The sequence below is a fragment of the Delphinus delphis genome, chromosome 8, assembly GCF_949987515.2.
Source record: "Delphinus delphis chromosome 8, mDelDel1.2, whole genome shotgun sequence".
NCBI classification, from domain to species: domain Eukaryota; kingdom Metazoa; phylum Chordata; class Mammalia; order Artiodactyla; family Delphinidae; genus Delphinus; species Delphinus delphis.
This window is the reverse complement of record NC_082690.1, coordinates 54,471,382-54,489,156: the sequence shown is the minus strand read 5'-3', so window position 1 is coordinate 54,489,156 and position 17,775 is coordinate 54,471,382. Positions and strand designations below refer to the sequence as shown.

The following is a 17,775-nucleotide window of genomic DNA, read 5'->3' as shown; positions in this document are numbered from 1 at the left end:
TTCATTTGGGATTAACAAACTCAGCCAAGGGGCAGCAGGGCAGAGCTGAAAGCACATGAGCTCTGGCATCAGACAGACTTGGGTGGTGATCCCTGTTCTGCTGTGTTCTCACTACAGAACAGTGAACAAACGAGCCCCTCGGAGCCTCAGTTTCTGTTTCTGTAAAACAGATACTGTCACCCATCTTCCAGAGCTGTTGTGAGGACTGAATGCAATAATGCAGTTCCTAGCCCATCAGTGACGGGCAGCAAGGCTAGTTCCTTCCCCACCTTCCACGTACTTATCTAAGGGTCGTGTATTTGCCAGTCTCAGTTGCGTGGAACATGGCTAAGACCTCAAAAAGACACCAAAGAAATCCAAGTAGAATAGATGTTACAAGGTCCATTCATTAAAATACCTCATAGAGGAACACCGTGGATATATATATTTAATTTTGGCGAGGATTATAATAAGCTGAATGTCTGGTTCTATGACTACACCAGTTAAGAAGCCCTACCCCGATGAAGAGAAGGGAAGTGAGCTACTGAAGTCAGTCCCACGACTGAAACCAACAGTGACACGATAGCGCCACCCTGAGGGAGGAGGTGGTAAATCTGTGGATTAGGCACAGGAGCTAATGAGAGAACAGCGTAGAATCACTTCAGGCAGGGATGAAGGGTTCTATAGCTTCACTTCTTCACTTCCTGGCAACTATCTTCAAACAGCAGCATCAAATGCATTGTTGTTGTTTCCTATTAATGACCCTGACTCATAAAAGAAAGATTTCATTATGTCTGTATAATGTGTTTGAGAAGGGAGGCATGTAATGCACTTCATAAACTCCATCCAAAATGGTAAAAGTGAAAGAATTTTTTTTTTTTTTTTTTTGCGGTACGCGGGCCTCTCACCGCTGTGGCCTCTCCCGTTGCGGAGCACAGGCTCCGGACGCTCAGGCTCAGCGGCCATGGCTCACGGGCCCAGCCGCTCCGTGGCATGTGGGATCTTCCCAGACAGGGGCACGAACCCGTGTCCCCTGCATCGGCGGGCGGACTCTCAATCACGGCGCCACCAGGGAAGCCCGAAAGAAAATTTTTGAAACTTAAAGATGTGGGCTTTGATTACGTGGACAGTTCTTCCACATGGAACTGTTCTTTCTCCCATTGCCACATTTCTGGACAGTGGTCATATGAAGATGCTAGCACTTAACCAAGTACTGATACTTTTCATCTACATCACCTCCCTGTAGTATGTTGGGCAGGTATCCTCTGTTTCCATTTTACAGAGGTGGAAACTGAGCCCTAGAGCGATTAAGATCATCGTGGAGCTGGATTCAAGCCCAACTCCTCTGACTCCAAATAGCTCACGCCTTTTCCACTACACCATGTTCCTTCCTAGGAGTAACCATCTGGGTTATTAACATGCAGAACATGTAATAGGTCATGGTTTGCATCCCAAGTGAATTAAAATAAAACACATCCACAAATTAACACTTCATCAGTTCACCTCTAATCCTACAATGCATCCATGAAACAAAACCATCACACAGCCTGGTCTTGGTACTTACTCGTAAAACGTGGTCCATCCATTTTCATTGCTTTTGGTTGCCAGAAGGCCAGAGTTGCTGTGGTACGTCATCATGGCCAACTCGTGTCCTTGTGTGGTCACGCTCTTGAGTGCACTGTTGGTGCCCATGGTCACCCAGTACACCTGGCCATCTGGGACCACCAGCCAGAGGGGCATCCCTGTAGAGTCTCTGCGGACGTTTACCATGTTGCCGTTGCTGTCTGTGATGAGCGTGATGTCGCCATCCCCAGTGTAGGTAAAGTTGTACAGGTAATCTCCTGTGGGTAGGCTCTGGGTGTACAGATGCTTGCCGCTGGTATCAAACAGGTAGAGCTCCTGGTCGACTGGGGAGGACAGCTCATACATGTTCTGGGTGTTGAGGAAAGGCTTGTTCTTCCTGATAAACCGGATTCGGATATTCCCAAGGTCAGCCACATAGAGCTCCCCGTCAGCACAGACAGCCAAGGAAGACGGGGTGTTCAGCTTTGCATCCTTGGCATAGCCATCGTCTCCAGAGAAACAATCACAGTTGGCATCATTTTTACAGTCACAGCCACTGGGGGCCCCGGCAACCAGTGAGATCTCTCCGCTGGTGGTGACCTGCCTGATGCGGTTGATCTTCTTCTCGTCGGTCTCAGCGATATACAGGACCCCATTGTGAGAGACAGCCAAGGCAGTGGCCGACTCCAGGGTTGCGTGGATGGCCACCTTGCTCAGCAGGAAGTGGTCGATGCCGGGCACCTGGCAGTGCATGGGCCTCCCGGCGACAATGCGAACCTGGTGGTTTTCAGAGATCTGCAGGACTACGTTGTTGTCCAGGACATAGAGGGAGTTGTCCATCGGGTTGGTGGCTAAGTCTGTGGGCCACTCCAGGCGAACCTGACAATGGAGAGACAGACACTCAAACGCCTGGCCAGGTGCCCACCACTGATCATCCCACACCCCTTAGAGCCCATAACAATGTCCCAAGTGCCAGCACATGGCAGTCTTGCCTGATCCCCGCAGCAGCCTGTCATCCACCATGGATATCAGCCCCCGAGCAGACAGAAAGCATGCAAGAGCCCTCACGGAGACATCTGGTGGTCTACGTTTGACTGACAAAAACACGAATAAGGGGATAACAAATAAACAAAAAAAGCAGGCGAGAAGAGAGACTTTGGGGTCAGACCGGCCTGGGTTCAGACCCTAGTCCCCCTACTTGCGACCGTGGGCAAGTTACTTTACCTCACTGAGCCTCAATATTCGTATCTGTAAAACAGGAATGACGGTGGCGCAGAGAGTCTGACCCTCCATAAGCGCTCAGATAATGGCAGATAATGTTGCAGAGGTGGGAGGGGAAGGCAGATGGAGTCTGGAGGCTGAAGTAGGAGTAAGAAAGATGCTTCATGCATTGTTGCCACACGCATGAAGGATGATTTCTCAATTCTTTGAGTTCATGGATTAATACACGGCTAGGTGCTGGGGATGTAAAGAGAAAGTAACACTGGCTCTTGTCTGACATAGTTCCAGACCTGTGATTCTCAAACCTGGCCACACATTCAGATTACCGATGGTGATTTAAGAAAGCACTGGTGCTCAAATTCCACCTCTGATCAATTAAATCAGATCCTTGGGCGTGGGGCTCGGGCAGAGGCATGAGAGCTTCCTGGCTGATTCTAACGTGGGGCTGGAAATCATAACTGGATCTTTCTCCTTCAAGGGTGATCGCTAGACTGGCAGCGCTGGCGTCACCTGAGAGTTGGTCAGAAAAGCAGAATGGCAGGCCTCACCTGAAACCTACTGAATCCGAATCTGCATTTCAGCAAAATCCCTGGGAGGCTCCTGTACACACTGAAGTTGGTGAAACCTTGCTCTCGATAACGGTTTCTAGCACCTCAGAGAACAGGTCCACCTGGGAGAGATCAACAACAGCGGCTACGGGAGTGAGGGGTTCAGAGGTCCTGGGCCCCGTGTCTGAGCCTCCTCTGAGCCAGGTCAGGAAGCTGGCAGGGATCACAGGTGGGCAGGCAGGGGATTGCAGCCAGCAGGTCTGAGGCAAGGATGCTTTGTTTCTTGCCTGGGTGGCCGTGGAGGCTGGGACGTTGGGTACATCACCCTGGGAGGTGCTGGCACTAAGGGAAGCCCTTTGCCAATTGTGTTCCCCACGAGATCCAGCCACAGTGCACGTGGGCTGCCAGCTGCTCCCTCCGGCTGAGTTTTCTACCCCACCCCTGGGGGCTCATTGCCTTAGGTTCCCGAACCCCCTTCTAGTCCTTGACATTCAGTCCAATTTGGGGCTTATTTAAGCAAGTATAAACCTTTGGATAAGCAATTTCGCTTCCAGAAATTCACTCTTGTACACCCCTGTCTACAGAGGTGCTCATCACAGCCATTTTTAATAATGGTAAAAAACTGGAACCAACCCAGATGCCCAATGACAGAGAATTGGCCAAATAAATTATAGTACATTTAGTGCATACATGTAAGTTAGAATACTCTGTGCAGCAGTTCAAAGTGATGTTATAGATGAATATTTAATGACATGGGAAGATGTTTGCTATGTATTAAGTGGAAAGAACAGTCTGCAGAACTGTAAGCACGGTTTGATCCCAATTGGGGAAAAAAATACAATAAATTAGATAGATTATGGAGAGAAGGGAGAGTAAAAGCTTGAGGGGTATATATCAAAATGTTAACCGTTATCTGGATGAGAGGTAGTTTTAACTTTCTTCTATGTCATTTTAAATGTTTTATATTTTCTGCAATGTGCATGTGGTAGTTTACTAATGTAAAAAGAAGCTCCAGAGATAATATACATACGAGATGTGGCCACCTTCATCTATCTGCCCCTTCAGCTCAGGGCCATTCTCAGAATGGCGTAGGCCCCGGCCCAAGGCTGTTGTTCCAAGTCTGCTTGCTCCCTCACCCCAGCCTGGGTCCCTCTGCTCCCCAGGGCGGGGGCCCCCCCGAGGCAGTCAGTGGCCCGTCCCGAAGCCCAGAGCCCTGCCCCGCAGCCGGGCTGCCTCCCTCGCCCTTCCCAGTGGTCTCTGGAGTACAGCATCTCCAGTGCCTTCGGCTGCATCAAGAACGCAGTTCACCTGAAAGTGACAGGGGAATTTTCAGTTTCCTGAAGCCCATTTCTTGTCAACACTGGCTGCTAAATCTCTTATGCCCTCTGGTCCTGTGGCACCTTGGGGACATACTTGCTGAGACCTCCGCCTGTCATTATGGTCAAAAGACGATGGCGCCCTGATGGGTGGGTGGGGAGGGGGGCGGAGGTGCCAGGGGAGGGAGAGGGAAAGGAAGGAGGGGAGGAGGGAAGAGCAAGCCCTTCCTGCTCCCTCCTGCACGCCCATGTGCACACAGGCACCTGGGAAAGAAGGAGCCGTGCCCTTGGAGTCACAGTGCCTGCATGATGATTCTGGACCAAGTACCTATGACTCTTTGATTTTACCTCCCTGTTAGCGATGATCCTGTGGAGGCTTCATTTCCCATCACCAGAATGGAGGGATGAGAGTTTGCAATTTCTGAGGTCCCTCCAGCTCCCACATTCTATCGTCCTGAGACGGACTGGAGCTCCCTCGCCCCATCCTCCAGAGCATTCTGTGCCTTTGTTAAAGCCCTCTGAGCTGACTACCTTGTTGCAGAGTTACTTGCAAAAATGGATTGTCAAATGGGTGAACGAATGACTGACTGGTGAATGGCATAGAGAGAGCGAGGGATTTGGGGTCAGGACAGCACACTTCCTAGCTCAGTCCGCCAGTGTCCACAGGTGTGATCTTCCTCAAGTTACATAAACACTTTGAACTTCTTTCCCCATATGTAGAAGGTGGTAATAAATATTACATAAGAGTAGTTGTGAGGATCAAACGAGACAACTCACAAGGAAATTCTTGGTAAGTTATAAAGAGAATGAATATTTATAGCCTATTATTAGCTGCCAGACACTGTGCTAGGCTCTTATGAAATATTTATTACCGCCTTCTACATATGGGGAAAGAAGTTCAAAGTGTTTTACATGATGTCATAAAAAAATTTCATTTCCATACCCCTGAGGGAACCTAGCACAGGGCTCTGCGTTTATAACCACATTTTCTTTCACCGAGCTTCAGTTTCCTCATCTATAAAATGGGGTACGTAATACCTACCTTGACAGATTATGGTGACAGCTAAACAAGAAAAGTGAAGTCGTAACCTTTCTGTATCCCCACTTCTAACAGTGCCCGGCACATACTAAATTCTCAGGAAGTCATCTTGGACTCTACGGACAGAGTTATACTCTGTGCCTGTGGTGGCCACAGGCTGCGGAGTTGAGCACTAATCCCCTTTTGAACAGGCTGCAGCATCTTCTGTTCCTTCTCTACTCTCTGCCTCCCTCTAGTTTCTCCTCTGGCCTGGTCTTCGTCTCCTCCCAGAGAGTTCCTTGGTCTTCCCCTTTGGACTCTTGCGTGAGCTGTGCTCTTATCTTTCTGCCTTACCTCCCTGCTCCACAGGGCACAGTAAAGCAGCTGCGTGTTTGTGACAGAGGAATCTCTGAGAATGAAAGCCAGGCCCCCTTCCCGTACATGTGTATAAGAGGTTATGCCTGTGTTGGAGAGTTTGGTAAAAAGGATCCCATGCTTAGATTCAGAGGAGGGTGTTGAGGACCAGGGCCATAGAGATTTCAGTCCAGGATTTCTGAATTTAAGTGTGGGTTTTTTCCCACCTCCACTCTATGCCCGTTGTCTTGCAAGCCTTTGATCGGGCTGCTTGGCAGTACTTCTAGCTAAAGTTAAACAATTTTCCAATGTGTAGATTGAAAATTTTCAGCACCCTCTGCTGGCTGGTGGAGGGCCCATTTTGAGAACTGAAAATACTTGGATGCACATCTTCAGGCCGTGGCAGCTTCCTGATGGATAAATCATGGTTGCTTACAGACTGGAGAGGGAAACTCTCAAGCCAGCAAGGGGAGGCCTGCCATACTGGAAAGACAGGTGGCAGAGAACAGATTCCACACTGGAGCATAATGATTATATTAGCTGGTGCACACCAGCATCTGACAGGGAAGGGACATGGCTGCTGGGCCGTCAGCAGCAGTCCTGAGTTCTGGGGAAGGGGCTCTGCGACACACATCGGTCGTAGGGACAGGCATGACCAGAGAGGTCTCCCAGCCGCCGCCCGCTGAGTAGAGGGAGCAGGTCTGCGGTCAGTGGCAAAGGGCCCGTGTGCAGGCTCCCCGAGAAGCGAGGGGGTTTAAAAAGCTAAGTGTGCCCACTGCTGACACCAACTCAAAATCTAATGTGATTCGAGCCTCCTTATTTCCTTGGTTTTGCTAATGTTGGCAAGATGGATGTTCACTGATTCGGCACCAGCCAGGTCCTGCTAAAGGATCTAGCAATAAAGGACACACCCCTTGTCAAGTCACTGCAGGACAAACCAGGGACACGCTGAACAGCCAGAACCTTGTGTCTTTCTTGGGTCTACACCGGGATCCTAGCACCCACCTGCTAAGGTCCAAACTCTGGTATGGTAAGGTAAGTCCTTCCCTAACTGGCCCCAAAGCATGCCTCCAGTTGCAACTCCTGGTACTTCCTTCCAAGAACCCTATGCTCAGTGTCCAATTTTCCAATGTTCCTTGAACGTTCCAGGCCCATTAACATCTTTGTACCTTTGCACATGCTGTTTCCTTGTGCGAAATGTCTCCTTTCTTCCAACAAACTCCTATTCAACCTTCAAAACCTGGCACAAATGTCACCTCCTGTGTGAAAGCAGGACTAGAATTTCTGTTTATCGGTCACCTCCAGAGTGTCAAGCAGTGCTAGGAGGCCTGCGTACACCGTTTCACATATTCTTAAGGCAATCCTGCCAGGCCAATGCCAATTACTTCCATTTTACAGATACGAAAAGTGAGGCTCAAAGGACCTCAGCAACGTGTCTAAAGTTACACAGCTAGTGAATGGCAAAGCTGGGATTCAATCAGTCAATCAACCAACTAATCAACCAACAAATATTGGCTGTGCTCCTGTGCATACCAGGTACCCTGGTTACAGTAGAGGAAAAGATGGACAGAATTCCTGTCCTCATGTAGCTTACAGTCTAGAAAGAGAACAGACAATGTTCAAGTATCTGTAAGTGCTTCCAAAGTGGGAATTCAGAAGGTTATGGATTTAAATTCACACTGTGTGAGGCTCTGCTGCCTTCGAGGCGTCCCGAGGCAAATTTCTTCACTGCCCCCCGAGCCTCCTTCTGTCACCCACTTGTCACCTCTGATGGTGAACTTCCAGAGCACCGCGCCGTGCCCTAACCATCTGCGTGTCCTTAGTGCACTTCACCAAGAGTGTGCTTACAGCCTTGTGCGATATAAAGATGAACGGCCAGCAGGCTGGCTGGGGGCCGGCGAGAGGATGAGTGTGCAGACCCAGGGCTCTAGCAGACGAAGCTTTCTCCTTTTACCTGAGAAATATCCATGACAGAATCACAGCTCAGGGGCCGGGCTGAGGTAAGATCGTTGGAGCCCAGCAGAGTGGAGATGACCCCATTCTGATCAATGCGTCTGATCATGGTGCCATCCACAAAGTAGATCAGCCCGGACTTGTCCACCGTGATGCCTGGGGTAGAGAAGCCAAAACAGGGGATTCAGCCTTCGAGGTGGTAACAACACACATACTCGTGGAAACCTGCGGGTGGACAGAGCACCTCCCCCTTTATGATTTGATTAGCTTCTTCCAACAACATTCATGCCCTTTCTGAAGACGAGAAGACAGCTGCCCAGAGGCTTGTACGAAGCAGAGATTAGAACCCAGGTGTTCAGATTCTCCATCCCTCTGGTCCTTCCACCTTGCTGCCTCTGGAGAATTTCACCTATCGTCTCAGCCAGGCACTACAACCTGGACTCATAACTTCTGGGAGTTTGTTAAGTGCTAGAGGTAGTGGCAAGGAGGAACTTTTTCAATGTCAAAACTGTGGATTATTTAAATTAACCTACTTCTGAAGACTTGTAATTATAATAATCAAATCCCTTTTTGGCAACAATTTTTCTTTTCTTCCAAGATAATCATCCTTCACATTTTTCTAGTCTATTACTATTTTATTATCTTTTTATTTATTTATTTTTTGGCCGTGCCACGCGGCTTGCAGGATCTCAGTTGCCTGACCAGTGATGGAACCTGGGCCCACTGCAGTGGAAGTGTGGAGTCCTTTCCACAGGACCTCCAGGGAGTTTCCTATTACTATTTTAGTTTCATTGGTTATTTCAGAATTATAGAGCCTAAAAAAACAATCCTTTGGATTTGTGTAGGGAAAATTGGTGAATTTAATTTCTAAATAAAGGCACACTGAAAGGAGAAGTCATAATTATTATTCAACATCACTTCCTCCATTTGCTAGACCGTCCCACCTGTTGACTCTCCCCAGCCAGCTGTGTGACCTCAGGCAAGTCACTGGATGTCCCTGCATTTGTTTTCTCAGCTGTGAAAGGAAGGGATTGTTCTAGATCTATATTTCTCACTTTTGGATGTGTGTGACAATCACCTGGGAGCTTGCTAAAATGCACCCCCTAGGTACCTGGTTCAGAGAATCTCAGGTGGAGCCTGAGCATCTATCTGTATTTCTGACAAGCACTTTGGGTAATAATGATACAAATCAAAGGTTGAGGACCACTCTAGTAAATCTTTTTTTTTTTTTTTTTCGGTATGTGGGCCTCTCACTGTTGTGGCCTCTCCCGCTGCGGAGTACAGGCTCCGTACGCGCAGGCTCAGCGGCCATGGCTCACGGGCCCAGCCGCTCCGCGGCATCTGGGATCTTCCCGGACCGGGGCACGAACCCGTGTCCCCTGCATCGGCAGGCGGACTCTCAACCACCGCACCACCAGGGAAGCCCAAATCAGTACTTCTTAACCAGTGATATGTATCAGAATCACCTGAAGATTTTTTTTTGATAGATACCTGCTTGGTCTCACTCCTGGAAATATTAGTTCATAGGGTGGCTGGGACCGGGACCAAGTCTTGTTTTAAAAACACTCATGGGTGATATTGATACCCCAAGTCGAGAATCACGACAGGTAGACATGCCCCCTCAAAATGTGAACTGCTCAGGGGTCCTGGGGCTGAGAGGCAGACAGGATGTGCCCCTGAGGAGCACACATTCTAGATGGGGAGGGCTGGGAATGAGAATGGACCCAGGGAGTGACAGAAGCCGGGAAGGTTCACGGGAAAATAAAGGAGATTCAGGTCAGTTTCATTCTGTTCAGTTTTCTCTGGGGCAGGAACTGAAAGAAGGATCAGAAAAAGCTGCACAGAGGTGGAGACACTTGAAGTATAAAGCTTTCCAGTTGCACAACCTCAGGGGAATCACTTTACTTCCAAGCCTCAGTTTCTCCATGGATAAAATGTGGACAATAATGTCTGACCTGTAATAGTTAGCCCTCAATAATTATTAAGGACTTATAATTATGAGAACGTGGAACCCACTTTGTGCTTGCTCTCAGGGCCCACGTGTCTATGACCGGTCAGGAGGGTGGAGTTAAGACACCCAAGGGCCTCTGAGTGTGAACACTCATGGGAGCTGTGGTTCTTCCTGCCCCCTCCTCAGGCTGTTCAGGGCTGGAGACTGATTTCACACGGAGGACCCGGCAGCCTCAAAGCGGGGGAAGAAGCCTTTATTCTGTCCCTACCTAGAACGTAAATTAATTATATTCTTTAAGCACCGAGACAGGAGCTTTCTTGTCTGCCTGGCTATGCTCAGTCTTTCTCTTCCATCTGCTAGGACGGATGAGTGCTACAGGATCAATTGGGTTTCTTGTTTACAAAGTTGGCTGCACAGGCTAATAGAAGCAGTCTGTCCCCTGATTAATTACTTCATTTTGTTCTCCTTTTACTGTGCTATATAGATGGACATCTTTTCTCCTCCCTGCCGCACAGTGTCTGCACATTGTGGTACCCTTGTCATTTCTATCTGGGTTAATTACAGGCTTTGGGGAGACTTCACTGTCACTGCATCTATGCGTGTGTATGTGTTTGTGAGGGGAGGGTGGAGAACACACATGTGGAGAGCAACTGAGAAAAGATTTTGAGAAAATAAAAATTCTCAGAAAAAACTGTTTTAATTCTAAGAGAACAGAAGGTTGCGACCAAAAGGGCTCTCGGGGACCATCTGCCCAATCCTTACATTTACTAATGGGAAACCTGAGGCCCAGAGAAGGAGGACACAAGAGCCGGGAGTGGCAGAGCAAAATTGTAATGCAGGGTCCCTAAGTGCAAGCCCAGTGTTCTTTCCACTCCAGGCTACTCTTTCAGTATTAGGAAATCACGATTAGGAAGGGGATTAACCACAGATGTCACAATATTTACCCCGTGGAGTCACCAGCTGACCACTTCACATACGTGGTAGAGACATATGCTATTAAATAATATGATACATTGTATGCTGCACATACAATATAACAATTATAATACGAACTACTCATTTATGGGATGTTTATCACGTGCCTGGTACTACTGTCCTAAGCAAGCATTTACATTCCTGGTAATAGTTAATCTGTACTACAACTGTACAGTGTATTTCTATTTCATAGAGGAGGCAGATGGGGCTCAGAGAGGTTAAGCAACTCACCCAAAGTCACACAGCTATTAGGTGGCAATGTGTGAATTTAAATACAGGATTCCTGAGTGTGAAGTGCACTGTGGCTTTTTGGAGGAGTAAGTCAGCTTTCATTTGAAAACCTACAGCTTTCATTCAAAACCACGCCCTGAAATCTGGCACTATTTAAAAAAAACTATCACTCATGACATTTTTATAGGACATCATATGAAATATATTAATTTTGACCCTCAGAACAATCCCAGGAGGTGGACACAGAAGACTATTACTCCTATTTTATTGTTAAGGGCCATGTGGCTTAGACACAATAGGTCATTGGCTTTAGGGTCTGTAACATGGTAAACATACACTGATGGGTGTCTGTTGACAATGATGCCATCTCCTCGAAAAAGCTTTCTCAGTCTCTTGGACACAGGGACCTCCCTTGGCTCTGGACTCCCATGCACAGCTCTTTTTCCTTGCGTCTCAGGGAGCACTTCTCCCCCTTTCCCATCTGAGAGATTCACATTCAAGTATTATTTTTCTGCTACAATGAACTTATTTATGCAAGTACATTGCACTGCATGCTCAGTAAATACTTGCTGAATGAGTGAATGGAAAGTGATTGTGGGTATGAAGCGGTCCAACTTTTTGAAGCACTCAGAATTGAAGCTTAGAGTTAACCCATCCTATAGCACATGAACATGTGCAAAGATGACACACTGCCATGTTTTTATCAAACAATAACATGAAAGGTAGCATAAATATCCAGCAGGAGGGTATTGATAACTAAATAATGGGACATCCATTTGCTGGGATAATATATAGCTATTAAAAGCAAGTACACCGAAGACTCTTTAATGACATGGGGAAACATTTGCGATATATCACTTAGGAAAAAAAGTAGGTTGCTAAAACAGGTTGTTTAATGTGATTTCATTTTGTTTGTTTCTGGTGAGCATTACATGCACAAGAACACTTAGAAAAAAGACTAGGGGGAAAGACAGGAAATGTTAACTGGGAAAATTTCTGGCAGGTGGAATTATGACAATTTAAACTTTCCTCCGTAGAGTTCTTAGCGTTTTCCAACATTTTTTTGTAATAATAAACAGATATGTCTTTTGGAAATGGAAAATACCCCAATAAATGTTACTGGGAATGTTTAAAAGCAAGGCCTTACCCCTGGGGTTGGTCAGTGTGGCTTCCGTGGCTTTTCCACCATCCCCACAGCGAGTGTCATCAAAGGGGAGGCACTGGTCACCTGTCCCCGCCACCACCTCGGAGTTCTTGACGAGGTCCTTCACCACCACGGTGGACTTGATCTTGAAGACCCGCCGGCTGTTGGTGTCCGAAAGGAAGACAGCCCCGCTCGTGGGGTCTGTGGTCAAGTAGTACTTGTGTGCTGGGCTGTGACTGGAAAACAAGGACACGACAGTTAGTGAGCACTTTCTTCTTTCCTAACAGGCAGCCGGAGATGCATAACTTGAGTCCAAGTAAAAAAAGTCTTATGGGGACAATGTCCTTATTTGGGGTGATGGTTGCCCAATGTTTCTGACCTCTCTGGTTGGCCTAACTATCCCTCCCACTCAACTATGAATGCAAATGCCTCTTGCCAAAGCCTGTGATGCCCAGTGCCATGCCCATGCCAGGTGCTCAGTAAGTGTTTTCTTAAGACTATCCGTGAGGCTTACCAGAGGTGGCCGGTAAATCCAGACCAGAAACACGAAGACTCTGACTTTAAAAAACACTTCAGAACAAAATGACACACAAACACCTCCCCCACAGCAGCCCCACCCCCATCTGGGGACTGATGGCTAAGGCCTCGGCCTGACTGGACACCAACCAGTGTCCATACCATCTTCTGTGGACGCTCATGTGACACTTATCAGGAGCCCAGCAGTCTCCCTAGTGCAGACAGACATAAATGAATTGCAGGATTAGTTTGTAATTTGCAGCAATAGCCAAGGAAGAACAAACGGAAGAGAGGAGCAGTGCTGGGGATAGCTCTGATGCTGGAAAACAGCCACAAAGGCAAGGCTGTGCTAACAGAAGAAAGCGAAGCTAGACCACGACTGTACAGAGGGCTTATGGAGACAAGGCACCACCTCTAGGCACTGGGCAGGAAAACTGTGTGGGCTTTGGGGTGAGCTCAGTCTGGGTTCCAGGTCTAGCTTTGTTATTTCCTGGTTCTGAAACCTGGGCGAGTTACCTGGCCTCCTGAGCCTCAAGTTTTCTTCATCTGCAAAATGGGGATGTGAACAGCTCCCCTGCTGGTGTATTGGGAACATTATATAAAACCATGTATGAAAAATACTCGGCAGATACATGGCACGTAGTACTTAAGAATCATAATCGGTATTTTAATTATTAGTCATTATGTCTGTTTTTGCATTTGGAGAGGACTACAGAGTAGGTATCTCTTATTAAGGCTGAATTTTCCTAGCACAAGGTATGATTTACCATTTCTTCCAGGTCTAGGCTGGACTGGAGTCAGACTCATAACTCCTGGGAAGCTAACGATCGGTTCCTGCACGTGGCCTGATCAGTCCCAGGGCTTCAGACTGCATCTAAATATTGCTAGTCTCTGGGACTCCAAGTCTCTGGAAAATCTTCTGATTCAAAGGAATAAGGAATCTCCTTCTGTTCAGCCTGGACGGCCTGGCACTGGCCATTTTCACCGGACGGTGGGACACACACCATGCTAGGGGATTCGGGGCACAGACTGAGCAGTGTCTAGAGCCCCAGCAAAGTAGGGGCACTCTATACCCCTGCAAGGTACAAGTAAGACGACCAGAAGAGACTAGAAAGAAGCTATTTTGCATCTCATCAGGCATGCAAGTTTTGGGTCCTTTTGAAAAACAAAATTTTATTTTACAGATTACTGGGTTTTGAATTACATATGGAGACTGCGGCACTGTAATCTTCAGTGTCAGGTTCTCTGAAGGTCTTAGTCTGATTGTTCCTCATCACACCCAGCCCTTGCTTTGGGTGGTGCCTTGGGGGCTGGCCAGGCCTCCAGACTCAAGGCTTTCCTTCCTGTTTCCTCTCCCTGAATACGACGAAGATGCCATGCTCTCCTCCAGCTGTCCTGCCTCTCTAGTCCTGACCCGCCTGTCTCATGACCTCCTCAACAAAGGGCAGGTCTCTGCCTGCAGCCCGGGTCCTCCCCTAGCCATTCCTCCCCGATCTAACCCCAAACCCAACACGTCACCTCAATGCTTTCCCTTCCAGGACCTTCCAGGACCCTCCATGTCTTACAGGCTCATTCAGACTCCTCAGCCTGGCAGCACACAAGGCCCCTCGTGCCCGGCGGCTGCTCTGCCCTCCCAGCCTCTTTCCTGCCATTTCCTCACAGACCCCCTGTGCTCAGTCCCTCAAATGCGCCATCACGCCCCTTTGCCCCTGCTCTTCCTGTTCTGGGGAATACCCCGGGCCCCCTCTTTCTTAGCCTGCTGAACTGCTACTCATTCTTCAGGTGTCAGCTCAGATGGTACCTCTGCTGGGAAACCTTCCCTGACTTCTCTTCCTTGAGATTCATATCTGTTCACATCTGGGTTACAGGACACTTAACATAATGCTGTGGCTATTTATTTTTGTGTCTGTCTCCCAAATACTTGGTGGGAAGAGACGGGGTTTTATTCTTTTCTGTATCTCCAATGTTCAGCTTGGTGCCTTCTAGCCCACAGCAGCCATTAAGTGGACGGACTCTCCATTTTTAGTTTATTTAAACAGCATTTTCAATCAAATTACTTAGCTTTTTTTTTTTTTTTCCTTCTCCTTTGGGGGTGGTGGTAACAGGAGAGAGGTCCTGTTTATCTTGAAATGTCCCCTGTGACTAGCCCTATAATGCAACACAGATTTAATCTTCCCAGATGGCACTGATTCTGGCTAAATAAGATGCAGTGACCTTGGATCCTACTCTGCAACGCTGGGGCAGCCTTGATCTTTCTGCTTCCTGATGACGGCTGGAGGAGGGGGTGATTCCTTCATTTCTTCGCGTATCACACTCATGATAAATGGTTGCTATCCACCTTGGCAGAAAATAGGTCCTTGAGGGAGTCTGGTGGGGGGGCCCTGTCCACTTAGATTAGCCCCCGCCCGAGGTTTCAGCTGCTGCCTTTCTGCACTGCCCTGGGGAAGTACCACTTAGGTGACGTTTCTCAGGTCCGTGAATTCCAGAAGAGGGTGGCGTGGTCAGGATTGTCCTGTGGCCCCTCTTTTGTGCTCAAGGACAAATGTGCGGTTGGGGGGGTCAGTTAAGTGCAGGGGAGAAAGCACTAGCTTTGAACTGAGAGGATGTGGGTTCTCCCGTGGGCAAGTCACCTAAATCGTCCAAGCGGTAGGTCCCTCAGGGTCGAATGATGGCATCTCTGCTCTGCTTTGCTCACAGGATTGTCATTAGGAGTGAATGAAATTATCCAGCTCAACGGCCCTTTCCAGTTGGCAGAGAGCTCTTGGATAATCTTCAGCTCACTTCTTCCTCAGGCCACCCGCACCGGGAGCAGCGCCTGGACCTCTCCGAGGAGCAGCGCGACCAGAGCTGCCCGCTGCTGGTACGGAAGCACCTGCTACTACCTCCAGGTGCCAATTTGTCCCAGACACTGTGCTAGCATTTTATATGCACAACCTCATTTTCGTCACAGCTACCACAGAAGGCAGGTGCTTTTTATTTATTTATTAAAAAAAAACTTTTAGAAATGAGATGAGAGAGGTGAAGTGACTTGAGCAATGCCAGAAACTGCTAAGCGGCATGATGGATGTCCATCTCTGATGTGCTGGACATTGAAGTCTGTGTTCTTTCTACTTCCCCACACTGCTTCTCAGGGCCTAGAAAGCTCCACTGCCTTTCTCTCCAGGGCACCTGCTCATGTCTTGGGGTTTAGCTCCAGCATCACCTCATCTGGAATACCTACCATTCCTGGATTCCTGGGACCCTGCTTTTCCCTCTTTCTTTTGTTGTGGTCCCACGAGACCCTCAGCAGATTATACTTTTAGTACTTCTGGCACCTTAAGACCCTTTTCTGCTTAGTTGTCTGCCTCCTCAAGGACATCTTGGCCTCCTCAAGGGCAGGGCGTGGCTTCAAGTCCCCGGTGCTTAGCACTGGGCTGGTGCAGAGCTAGCGTTCCAGAAAGGCCTGCTGAATTTATGAATCAGTGAGTGAAGGATGGTCCACCTGTCTGGGATTAGAGACAGGAAACATCCACCGCTAAGGGTCTTAGGGTGATGGTTCTGAATATGGCTACACATCAGGTTCACCTGGAAAGCTTTTTAAAGAAAGCCTCACGCATCACATCCGAAGGGCCTGGGCATCTGTCCCTTTAACATCAATCACTCCAGCGATTCTGAGGCACAGCTGGATTTGGAAACCATGGCTTTAGGAGCAGTGCTTTTCAAGCTTTAATGTACCCACATGCTAAAATGAAGACTGCAGTTCAGCAGTTCTGGGTGTGGCCTGAGAGCCTGCATTTCTAACAAGTTCTCAGAGGATGCCGACGCTGCTTATCTGTACTTGGAGGAACAGGGCATTACTTAGAATACTCTGCAAGCCATAAATGCATGAGACGGGAGATGGCCTAACTCAGAGACCCACGCCTGGTTCTGTGGACAGGGACCGCATCTGATCCGATTCTGATCCCTGGTATCCTGAGGAGGGCTGCGTATAGAATACGGTCGTTCTTTTCTACTTCCTTAAACATAAGCCTGGTATCTCTGGAAGCTACGAAAACCTTAGAGGCTATAAGGTAGCAATCCTGAAGTTACTGAGCTACAGTGAAGCCTCACTCTGCCCTCTTTCTGGACAATGTAGGGAATTTCCTAGTAGGAGCTGTGAGCCCAGAAGTCTCTTGGGACGAAAGGCAATCTATTCCCTGCTTGTGAGTGAGCATTCTCCCTCTGTCTCAGGATAAGATCCGCTTGTGCAAAGCAGCGTCCTTTGCCCACATCATGTAGCAGCCCTGGCAGAACTTGATTCACTGGTTCTCGGAACAAGTGGGAAGAGCTTGAGCACTGGAACCACACAGACATGGTTTTCAAATACCAGCTCCACAACCCATTTGGTAGGTGACCTTGGGCAAATTACTTCATTTCTCTGAGCCTCAGTTTTTTCATCTCAGCAATGGGGATAATCACATCTATTTCAAAGGGCTACTTCAGGACAAAATTCTATAAAGAATGCAAATCTTTGAGCACAGTGCCTGCTCTATTAAAAAATAAAAATGCCCAATTAAGGGCAGCTGGTCACCTTACGAAACCTCCAGAACATTTATGTTACTGCACAATGGAAAAGACAAGTATGTCATACTTAATACTGTCTGTCTAACCTATTTTCCTAGGCAATTAAGGTCTCTCTCAGAGTTAACATAATCTGTGTAGCTGGGTTTGATGGAGAACTGAGTTCAAATGTACTTCTGAACAACAGGCTTCAGACATTCCTCCGTGACGCTAGGGGAGAGATCTGGGAAGAGGTGAGGATCCTTGTTCCCTGAAGGGACGCAGGGAGGAAGATGCCCAAAGGACCAGGGTGGGGGTCTCTGTGCTGAGCATGTCCAGTATGGTAGGCTGAATTGAGGCTGTAAAGGTCAAAGAAAGAGACACACACCCACAGGCTAAGGGCACCAGCCTGGAGCCAAATGCTATCCCTGGAAGCAGCTGAACAGTAAATGCTAATGGACGAAGAGGACAAAATTGTAGAATTTCTT

At 48.1% G+C, this 17,775-nt stretch overlaps 1 protein-coding gene across 1 annotated transcript in view; it reads right to left on the bottom strand.

Annotated features, from left to right (window-relative positions):
* TENM4 (teneurin transmembrane protein 4) overlaps positions 1–17,775 on the bottom strand; it is a 385,173-nt gene that overhangs the window by 38,026 nt on the left and 329,372 nt on the right. The window contains exons 22-24 of the mRNA XM_060017248.1: positions 12,257–12,489; positions 7,954–8,108; positions 1,544–2,421 (exon numbers count right to left, since the gene is read on the bottom strand). Coding sequence (XP_059873231.1) covers positions 1,544–2,421; positions 7,954–8,108; positions 12,257–12,489 — 1,266 coding nt within the window. The remainder of the gene's footprint in view (positions 1–1,543; positions 2,422–7,953; positions 8,109–12,256; positions 12,490–17,775) is intronic.